This window comes from Aegilops tauschii, chromosome 3 (genome assembly GCF_002575655.3).
Source record: "Aegilops tauschii subsp. strangulata cultivar AL8/78 chromosome 3, Aet v6.0, whole genome shotgun sequence".
NCBI classification, from domain to species: domain Eukaryota; kingdom Viridiplantae; phylum Streptophyta; class Magnoliopsida; order Poales; family Poaceae; genus Aegilops; species Aegilops tauschii.
Genome location: NC_053037.3, coordinates 84,810,109 through 84,820,776, shown reverse-complemented (window position 1 = coordinate 84,820,776; position 10,668 = coordinate 84,810,109). Strand labels below are relative to the sequence as shown.

Below are 10,668 nucleotides of genomic sequence, written 5' to 3'. Positions count from 1 at the left end.
GAAGAGAAATTACGTCCGAATTAACGATTGTGGGCGTTGTGATGACCCACCCCTAAGTAGGATTTTCCCTATCCCGTACGTGGTCCCCTCGCTCCATTTTACCAGGACCCACCTGCTTCCACGTGTCACCAGCCTTCACGTCCAGGTCACACCGCTCTCCGGCCGTCACCCGCCCAGGCCGCTCCCAAAACAGTACGGTACCGCACCAAACTTACTCAACCACAATGACATGTGGTCCCAGAAACCTTGTTGCCCCACCATACATCGTCGGACAGCGCGCGATCCTTCTCCAAACCAGAAACCTTCTGGAAGAAAGTCAAAGCGCGCCCCGCTCCACGTCACGTCGGTCCCGGCGGGCCCCGCGCCTACGTCTCTCCCTCTGCCCGTCCGATCCCCGCCAACCGACGGCCACGATCCGGCACCCACCGCCCCTCGTATCTCCCCTCTCCTATAAATACCAACCTAGAGGGAGCACCAGGCCCCCGCGCGTCAAGTCGCATCGAATCGTACCGTTTCGCCCCGCTCCGCTCCACTTCGGGTCTCGACTGGACCAGACTCGTACGCAGGATCGGACTCTGCTTTGGGTTCGGGCTCGGTCGCTTTGGCGAGGCAAAGGGGTTCGGGCTCGGTCGCTTCGTCGAGGAAAAGGATAAGCAGGCACGGACGCGCACCGCACCGCACCCTGCACCTCCCGTCCTCCCGTCTCGCCCGACGCCACGGCCGGACCCCGGAGAATCCACGCCGCGGCCGCTCGCGCTCCCGCTCCCAGGAGGCTCCCGCGGCCCGCCCGCCCGGCTCCCCGGCGGCCGTCCTGCCCACAGTAGGCGGAGGGCGGAGGCGCTCGCCGGCTCACCGTCGAGCCACAACCGCGGATCTGTCCTCAAGCCGCAGACGCCGAGGTATTCGACGCCGCGCAGGGGATCACGGGGCGCGTCTCGGGCTCGTTCCAGATGCCAACGACCTCAATCTCCAAGCCTAAGGTGAATTAATCCCCTTCCAATCTGAAATCCGGTCGTTGACATTTACATTTGTAGCTTCTGTTTGGATTTAGATCTGATTGATTTCACTAGTGAAAAATTAACAAATGATGCTGTCATATCCCGCTTTCAAGCCATGATGACATAGGCTCGCTTGGTACGGATTGGTCCTAGGGCCAGGTGTAATGTTAGGGTTTTGCTGCACAACATTTGAGTACCTGTAAATTTCGGTTTGTGTGCTCTCATTTCAATCCGCGTGAGGTTTCAATTTGGTGCCTGTGTGTGTGGCTGAAGCTGTTTGTCATTATTCAGCAGGTCTGCGCCTCGCTGGCGCCTGGTAACATGACACCAACGGTCCGCATGGAGTGCGGGCCGCAGATGCAGACTAAACGGAGCTACGATGAAATAGCTTACCGGGGCGCGGGGTATGCAGAGACTGTGGGCGAGTCAGGCAGCCCTGTTTGTGCTGGCTTGGAAGGTTTCTCGGCGCCAAAACGCAAGTGCATCAGCCTTAATACTGATGGCTTTGATGTGAAGCGAGAGATCTTTGTCCCGTCTAAGATGTCGTCGTCTGAGCGGCGCTACCTTCGGAAGAGATTCCGGGCAGAGCTTGATTCGGTTCGAGAACTCCTCAAGAAGCCAGAGTTTTTGTCCGTCATGCCTGTCAGCAAAGCACCCGCGTTCTCATCGTCAGCTGCCCCTCGAGCTAAAAAAGTGCAACGGGGGAGCCATGTTGTCCGTGGTGCCAAGGGACGCTTCTTGCCGACAAAACCCCGGCCTGAAACGTCTACAGTGTTGCCTGAAGCTACAATTCTCAAGCAGTGCGAAGCTATTCTGAAGAAGCTGATGACTCAGAAATGTAGTCATATTTTTAATGATCCAGTAGACGTGGAAAAGCTGAACCTTCCAGATTATAATGACATTATCAAGCACCCGATGGACCTTGGGACCATCAAGAAGAAGCTAGATTCTGGTTCCTACGCAAGTCCATCTGATTTTGCAGCTGATGTCAGGCTGACTTTTAACAATGCGATAACTTATAATCCTCGAGGGCATGTAGTGCATGATCTGGCCATTCAACTGAATAAAATGTTTGAGTCCAGATGGAGAACAGTTGAGAAGAAGTTAGCTACTGCCGCCACTAAGCCACATGTTGAGGTTGATAAGGCCGACTCAAAGAGGAGAAAGACCCCTCCCGTGGAACGCAGTAACTTGTCAATAGACCGTGTCAGGCCAACTGAGATTGTGAAGCCAAAGATGACAAAAGAGGAGAGAGAAACCTTGGGAGACTGCTTAACTTCTTTGGCCGAGGGTCCAGAAGAATTACCTGGTCACATCATTGATTTGTTACAGCAGTGTATGGAGAACAATACAGAGCAGCATGGGGATGGAGAGATAGAGATTGATATCCATGCACTCAGTGATGACGTACTATTTGAACTGAAGAAGCATGTGGACACGTATTTGCAAGAAAAAGATCATCAGCAGACAAAATCTCAGCCCTCTGAGAATGAGGCTGTGAATGTTTCTTGCCTCAGTCACTCGTCCACAAATCCCTGCAAAGGTATATTGTCGTGTACCCTTTCAGGTTCTCAATAGATTTAACTTTAATGCCGTCAATGCAGTTGTTAGAGATCGACTTTTTTGTGCACTCAGGTGCTGAGCCTGTTGAGGAGGATGTCGACATTTGCGGCAATGCATCCCCTATATTGATAGAGAAGGATCCACAGATCAGAACTGACAAATGTGGCAGCCCAAGTAGTTCCAGCAGTGACTCAGGATCTTCATCCAGCGGTGTGTACATATGAGTTATTTAGTTATCTATATATTTGTGTTTACCATAGGATACATCCTTGTAAAACATGTTTGTCCGCGACAATTACTTCGAGTCTTTGACCTCCTTTATATTTCCCTTCTCATGTTCTTTTTATAGAGGTTTGTGCTTACGCTAGTTCATATTTCTTAATATATCTTTGGCTAAACTTTACTAAACTTTGAATTTATGAGTTCACGTGAGGTTGTGAAGCATAAGTTGAGAAGCAAATATTTTTCACTATAGGTGGTACCATCTGAAATTCAGAATATTTTATGAGATTGGCATGTGCTTCAAATTTGTGCTTGTCATTTATCTTTTGAAACTATTATTAGCAGTATCCATAGAAACTTAACTATATAGTTAGGGCTTCATGATGTCAGTGTCACACAGGATGGCAGAATGCCATCCTGCAATTAGCTCGCACTGATTCTTAGTGAACTGATGTGGTGCAAGGGGTCATTAATAGCTGCAGGGGCACCATAGATGCTTTATTGAAATTATTATTGGGAACTATAGATACTTTGTACCAGTTATTATTTTTTAAACAGTCAGCCCAGTTGTCTACAAGACCCTACTGTATTCGATATATCTATCATGTAAAGGTGTCCTCAGATCGTATTTGCTATGTTGGTAATGCAGATTCTGACTCAGGCAGTGACATTGAAAGCGAACCAGAAAAAGTTGTTAGCCCAGCAAAGCTTGCGAAGGTACTTTGGCAATTTTTCACTGGGTGATCCTTCAATTAAGCCAGTTAATGCAATAAGGACTATATTGTTAGTGAAGATATGGACCAACGGAGTGTGTTAGCAGGATTAATTCCCACCAATTCTTTCTCTCCTTGGCTCTCTACATCAATCCATTATTCCCTTGTCATTTTCTTTACCGCCTCTGTAGTCTTACCAGCCCTTATGTTCGCAACTTGACCCTCCTTGTCCAATTTTTCTCTGATAGTACCATGCCATATTAGTATCTGCAGTTAGCTTTGTAACTTACTTCATTGGTTGACTTGCCTTAGTCAGACCAAACCAGATAACAGAACGGTGATCTGGTTGCTCTACCTTTACACTAGTCTGGGTCAAGATTACGATATTCAGATCTACCAATGTCATGGCAAGAGTTTGTCATTTCATTTCCAATGACTGGCCAACCTTTTCCGCTGCAATAATTGGTTTATTCTAATTGCAGGGACCAGAACAACCTGCAGAGCAAGTCAAGAGTGATGATGTTATAAGCCCTGTTGATGCTAACCGTAAGTTTTATCCCCATGCTCTTTAGCTGCTTGTTGTGACGAGCTTTTCTTAATCTACCTTTAGGGCATGTGCAACAGTCTAGACGGCTCCAGTCTATAACCTCTGTCCATGTCAGATTTAGTCTGCAGTACAGACATCCTCTACAATGCATTGTCTAGTTAGTTGTCTGTATAGGCACTAAATTTATGGGAAACTTGAACGAATCCTCGAAGGAAAAACGGCTGATTGCAGACACCCATCGTACAACGGGAGGAACGCTGTCATTAAGGAGCTATTTTTATGCGTTTAGCCGATCTGTAATTAATAATTATACAGACGGACAGTTTCTCTCTCATCCTTCTCTTTCATCGACGTGACCAAAATTTCTATGTTACCCTGTTGTACATGCCCTTACTAGTTAGATGTCTGTGGGTTGCCACAGACTAATGATGAAATATACAGATACATTATTTGCTATGAACATACTCCCTCCGCTTGGAATTACTTGTCGCAGAAATAGATGTATCTAGAACGTATTTTTAGTTTTAGATACATCCATTTCTACCCATTTCTGCGACAAGTGAATGCAGTTTCTCACTATGTGACAAATCCCAGCATGTTTTTTTTCCAACCGCCCCCAAGGCAACTTGCACCTTGCTCCCACCTCCGTAGGATATATATCTCTTTCAACCCTCCCTCGTTAGTATATGTTGGATATTTTTCTCATCATCATCTCTTTCAACTCCATCGATGTAGTGTTGCTGTTGTGTCCCTCAATCATTCTGCCTCCAGTTATATGCTTGCATTCTTCAACTCTAGAGGGAGCTCCGATCACCTCTTTGATGGATGGATGCGCATTAAATGTCTTGCTTTCGTGTTGAAAACGATGAGTAAAGGAACAAGTTAAACAACAGCACTCATCACATTATATTGAACAACCAAGTTATAAGCACTTCGAACAAAGACAATTACCTGGTTTCTAATTATCTAGTAAACATTGTATTTTACTCATTCCCCATCACCTCTTTGCCTCTTTGGTGGCTGTTGCGTGCCTGGGCTTTTTTCTCCCCACACGCTTTCTTTCTCCTCACAAACCGCCACTTGCATCATGTCTTCTACAACTTTGGTGACTAGCGGGTGCTCGTATCATCGTGAAAACAATTTGTCATATTTGACACGCTATTAGTAATGAGAATAGTGAATATGTGACATACAACCACAATAGGGTTTATGCTGCATATTGAACCTAATGGTGACAACTAGCATTGTTTGTGCTCCTCTTGTTGGCTTTGTTCCGCCCTGGATCAAGTAACATTCTCCTGCTTTTTTTTCATCTCCTCGTGGTCCAGGAAAGGATGATACCGTAATCCATATACACACATTGTATTATGTGAAAGATATACAAACAAGCGAGTAGATGTATAAATAGGAAGCAACCATTTTGTTAATTCTCATCCATGAATCACAAATTCAACAGGACATAAACCTTTTTCCAGGTCATGAGATGCTGCTTTTAGGGATGTAAACCTGGTCCCGTTTAAGCCCACTTATTGGTCTAACAGTTCAATAAAAAAATTCTGAGGAAAATGAACTATCGAGCTAACTAAACGGGACTTGTGGGCGCCATTTACATCCCTAGCTGCTTTGGCCAACATATTAGTAAGAACATCTACAACTAGATTAAAAATGAGTGGGGATAGGGGATCTCCTTGTCTAAGGCCTTCGCCAGTCAGGAAGAAGTCATTCATGACCATTAATTTTGACTCCCAGAGACCCCCCATGGGTGATACACCCACCACCAAAAGCCTTACATTGTAGCAGCTCTTCTAAAAAATCTAGATTGACAAAATCAAAAGCTTTCTCATAGTTTAGCTTAAGCACTAAACCCTGACTTTTTGGATGAGTGGACTGAGTGTAGCACCTCATGGGCAGTGACCACACTCTCTAGAATATATCTACCCTTAATGAAAGCGGATTGATTACTACTCCCTCTGGAAGTAGCAATTAGTGTCTGCAAATCAAGCTAATCCTATTAGTCAAGACCTTGGCGAAGATCTTAAAACTACAATTAAGCAGGCATATTTTTTGTCTAAAAATTTCCCCATAGCAGTAGCATCAGCCTCCTTAGGGATGAGGGTTAAAATTGCAAAGTTAAGCCTATAAATATCTAGTTCCCCTTTATTAGAGAAATCCTGAAACATGTTCATGGCATATCGAGGCGATGATGAAGGCACGGCGGAGTGATGGCATGGCATATTGAAGTGTAGTTGCATAGTGCTACGCCGCCTGGAGCGTGGGGCACCGCGCCGAGCGGGGTGGTTCTGATTCGTGAGCGATAGTGGTTTGGACACAAGCACTACCAGGTCGGGGGTGTAGGTGGAGGATGTGCTGATGTGTGGTTGTTTTTATAATGTGGGTCTTTTTCATGGGATTATTTTTGTGGGGAGACGTGGGCAGCAGATGTTTATTTTGGTTTTCTCTTTTACGGTAAAAGATTGGTGAGGGTGAGGACGTGGGAGGTCAAACCATTACGACGGCAGACTCCCCTAATATTTAAGATTTGTCATACTTAACATTTACCATTGATTAAATCACAGAGACTGCTGCTGATGTGGAACTCCGTGAGCAGGACAATGAATCCAAGGCTGCACCTGAAGGTAAGCATGATTATGTAAGCAGGCTCCTATGAGACCACCAAACCGTCTTGGTGCATTAATCTGGTCGGATCATCTGATCCTTTCCCAGTGAAAAATATAGGGGAGAATGCAAAACCCGACAGGCAACTCTCCCCGGACAAGCTCTTACGAGCAGCTGTTTTGAGGGGCCGTTATGCTGATGTAATTGTGAAAGCTCGTGGGATTCTCAGCCAGGTCTGGAGGCTTTTATGTCTAGCTTTATTTCCTTCATTATTGGCTGCACCTCTTCCTGACATGTAATTACCTAATGAGCTCAGGGTGGAGATAAACAGGAGGAGCTGGAGAAACTGCAGAAGGAAGGTAAAAAGCATACACACATGTTTGTTTGCTGCCAAGGAGTAATCTCCTGCTTTTCTAAGAATTGTCTTGCTTACGGACACAGAGAAAGAACGGCTTTTGGCTGAAGGCAATGCAGCTTTGGAAGCCCGCAGAGCTGAAGCTGAAGCTGAATCTAAGCGTAAGCTGGAGCTTGAGAGGGAAAAGGCTCGTCAGGCCTTGCAGGAGGCAAGTGATATTATTTGCTGCTGCTATGAAACTAATCTTCTGTCTTATTATAGCTAAGAGTTTGTTCAAACCTGATTGATGCAGATGGAGAGAACTGTAGAAATTAATGACATCGTCCATCCCAAGGACCTAGAAATGCTTGGTACAGTCACCACCGAACATATTGTGAGTTCTGTTGATGAGACGAGTCCCGAGCATTCCCAGGATGGCCTGCCCAGTTTTCTTCCTGGTTCGGGCAGCATGTTGGAAAAACTTGGACTGTTTATGAAAGTGGACGAGGAAGAAGAGGAAGAAGAGCCATGCAGCAAAGGTGCAGAGGACGGAGAAATCAACTAATGTGTGTTGGCATGTTGGAGCCTTGTGGTCAAAGACAGAACAATCGCCTGTTTCAGCCGATGCACATAGGGAAATTGCTGGGTAGCTGTGCACATGTCGGACATTTTTTTCTCGAACGGTGCACAGAATACCCTCAAATTTGAGAGGTGTTGCTTGCAGGATGCGCCCGCCCTTGAAAGGGAATTGAAGGGAGGATAGAGATCGAGGCCACCGTGTACAGCTGCAAATGAAAATGGAGTTCATCTCTCAAATGAACTATTTCTCCCAGATCAAGGTAGTTGGTGCGGGCTGTTGTCGGGTGTATTCATGTGATACGTAGATCTCATGTAGAGCCTTGGAAATTACACGAGGACCAAATGGTTCTCTCACGCTGCTCACCTCCATGTGCGCTGTGATCCAAGTGCGTTTTCCCTTAGTGGCTAAGCATAGCTTCTCTTCTTAGTTTTGGATGTTTGGTTGCTTCTTCCTGCTGTAAATTCAAATTTTGATGTAGCCGAGGAAGTTGCTAGTTGTTTGCTGGGCGTCTGCGAAGAACGGCTATTGCTATTCTTTTAACAAGGAAAAAACGTACCAACAGTACACAGAAAACCTGAATTCATGAAGGGCATTGTCCTTGATTGGAACCGCTAAAAATAAACAATTAGTTAAAAGTAAAGTCAAAATTTAACACAAAATATGAAAAGGACCAATAAACCAGAATGGCCAGAATGGCGGTAGTATAGTTTCTAAAGTAAATGCATCGCTAAGGCCTTTCTTTGGAGTCATTTGGTAACATTTTAACATTTGGAGTATTAGTTAAAATTAAAGTCAAAATTTGACACAAAATACGAAAAGGACCAGTAAACCAGAATGGCGATATTATAGTTTCTAAAGTCCTTTCTTTGGAGCCATTTGGCTGGTGGGAATGAACGCCTATTCCTGCCCATTCCTTCGTAGGATAGAAACCAATCCATAGGAACAAAGATCTCAGGGAGTTTTTTTTCTTCCATAGATGCATTCGATTTGCAGGAAATGCGTATTAAAATTTTATAGGAATACTGTACATTTTCGGTGTTTTCGAAGGAAATTATACGTCCATTTAAAGCTTATTTTATGCGTAGGAACGAGGTAAAACAATTCTTTAAATTTATAAGTGCCATCCTATCAACTTCCAAAGTCCTACATTTGATTTTTTTTTTCTAAACCTAATGAGATCTTTTATCTTTACTAATAGCTAGTAAGCATGGACGTGAAATTCACGTGCATCAACAAGATGAGACATTGTCCCACAAAAATAAAAGACAAGACTTCATGCGTGCCTGCCTTGGCAAAGATGACATACTTAGTGCATGCTGATGCGTCTTTGTATCCTGATGGAGCATCGAAATTATGCCCAGGGAAATACCTGCAAGTGTCGTTGTCTGCTAGGCCTGCTCGTTCGAACCAGCTTTTCCCTTTTTCTTTTCTTATGTTTTACAAGAGTTTAATTCAGGTTGTTGGTGGTAGGTTCTTTTTTAGTAAGCGTGCACATGCAACGGACGTCTAACTAATATTACAATTAGATGCAGAAAACTTTGCGGAAGCAGCGTTGGGTCTCCTTGGTTTGGTCGGCGCGCGTGGGTCTGTTGGTTGGATGTCGCGCCTCATGATTGTGTGTGTGGGTGTGTTTGTGCGTGCGTGTGTACGTGAGAGACAGAGATCCTAGCCACAAGGTCACCATCCCCTCCCTGCTCCCCTCGCCTACCTCTTTAACCTAATTTCATCGACCTATATAAAAACTTACAGAAAGGGAGTACCAAACAAACATCTAAGCTCACACTGGAAAAGTGGAAAGCTTGACCCTATCACCCTATGTGATGCGAGGTACACAGAAAACCAAGTCACCCTATGTGATGTGAGGTGCAGATGAGCCTGGGCACCGAATCGCTGCACTCTATTTATTACCCCTACTGTACACAACAAGTTTCTCTACTTCTTCAGGTTGTAAGTTCTTTCAAAAATACAATTCAATCAGAATTCTATTAAATGTGGCAATTTTGAAGATGAGATGAAAGGAAGTCATTTGAATTTTGAAGTTACATATCAAAAACCGTCTTGCAAAATTAGCAGGATACATACATTAATACAACTGTCACATCCTTATTCAAGATAGTAATTGTATAGAAGCATTAAAGGAATAGCAATTGTATAGGAGCACATCTAACAATAAAACTTAATGTATTTCTTGATTAAACTTTATGCAAAAGTTAAGGAACCAATAAAAGAAGAGTGTATACAAGGTTGCATATCAAATCTAATTAATTCAAGATGCACATCAAGGAGACACCATGCAAAGGAAAAATTACATCATGTACATCGTGATTCAGCATCATGAAGAAACATAAGACTACTTATTTGACCACCTATGGCCCTCTGTACCCAAAACAGATGCGCTGACCAGACTGTGCTACACCTCGTCTCCCCCTCAGAACATATGGAAAATCCATCCTACCACCCGGTGGTAGTTACCCCACATATCTCATATACTAACATGTGATACTATATTTACTATTTTATTATTTTAAATATGTTCATGTATTATATCTAAGATATTTCAAAGCAAGTTACATGAGAAAATTGCATATGAGCCCATAGTTTTTGTTATATTTGTGAAATACGTACATATTTGTACGTAAAAAAGAACATACTCAAAACATGGTACATACTACCTAAAAATTAGTATATATACTACCTAATCATTGTTATATACTACATACTACACGTACATACTCTCAGTTTCGATAGATACTACATACAACATACAAAACGCAAGTGGTGGTAACTACCACAAATATAACAAAAACTATGGGCTCATATGCAATTTTTTTATTTAACTTGCTTTGAAATATCTTAGATATAGTATATGAACATATTTAAAATAATAAAATAATATATATAGTACCACATGGTAGTATATGAGATATGTGGGGTAACTACCATCGGGTGGTAGGATGGATTTTCCCTATATATATATAAGGTTAGTTTGAAGTTAACTGCAATGCAAATAGATCTACATGGAGAGAGGTAATTCTCCTGGATGGCTGCATCATAGGCTCATAGTAAATCACAACATTGTTACTTGACTGAAGTGA

General features: G+C 43.7%; 1 protein-coding gene across 3 annotated transcripts; it reads left to right on the top strand.

Annotated features, from left to right (window-relative positions):
• Nucleotides 1-477: 477 nt before the first annotated feature.
• On the top strand, nucleotides 478-8,069 carry LOC109756992 (transcription factor GTE11). Of its 3 annotated transcripts, none has more exons than XM_073510046.1 (10): nucleotides 478-980; nucleotides 1,293-2,541; nucleotides 2,634-2,771; nucleotides 3,433-3,500; nucleotides 3,979-4,042; nucleotides 6,620-6,679; nucleotides 6,780-6,892; nucleotides 6,976-7,018; nucleotides 7,101-7,222; nucleotides 7,307-8,069. In XM_073510046.1, exons 1-10 carry the CDS (start codon nucleotides 951-953, stop codon nucleotides 7,556-7,558), a joined length of 2,139 nt encoding a protein of 712 aa, XP_073366147.1. In that variant the 5' UTR covers nucleotides 478-950; the 3' UTR covers nucleotides 7,559-8,069. The 3 variants fall into 3 exon arrangements, with proteins under 3 accessions (XP_073366147.1, XP_020171410.1, XP_040259479.1); XM_020315821.3 differs by having other exon boundaries at nucleotides 483-980; nucleotides 1,290-2,541; XM_040403545.2 differs by having other exon boundaries at nucleotides 483-980; nucleotides 1,290-2,541; nucleotides 6,768-6,892.
• The last annotated feature ends 2,599 nt before the right edge of the window (nucleotides 8,070-10,668 follow it).

Bases quoted from the DNA above. Each gene is read 5' to 3' on its own strand.
- LOC109756992 (XM_040403545.2), top strand. From the start codon at position 951: ATGCCAACGACCTCAATCTCCAAGCCTAAG. The intron at 6,680-6,767 runs GTAAGCATGATT...ATCCTTTCCCAG, and splicing joins ATCCAAGGCTGCACCTGAAG to TGAAAAATATAGGGGAGAAT. The intron at 7,223-7,306 runs GCAAGTGATATT...TGATTGATGCAG, and splicing joins CTCGTCAGGCCTTGCAGGAG to ATGGAGAGAACTGTAGAAAT.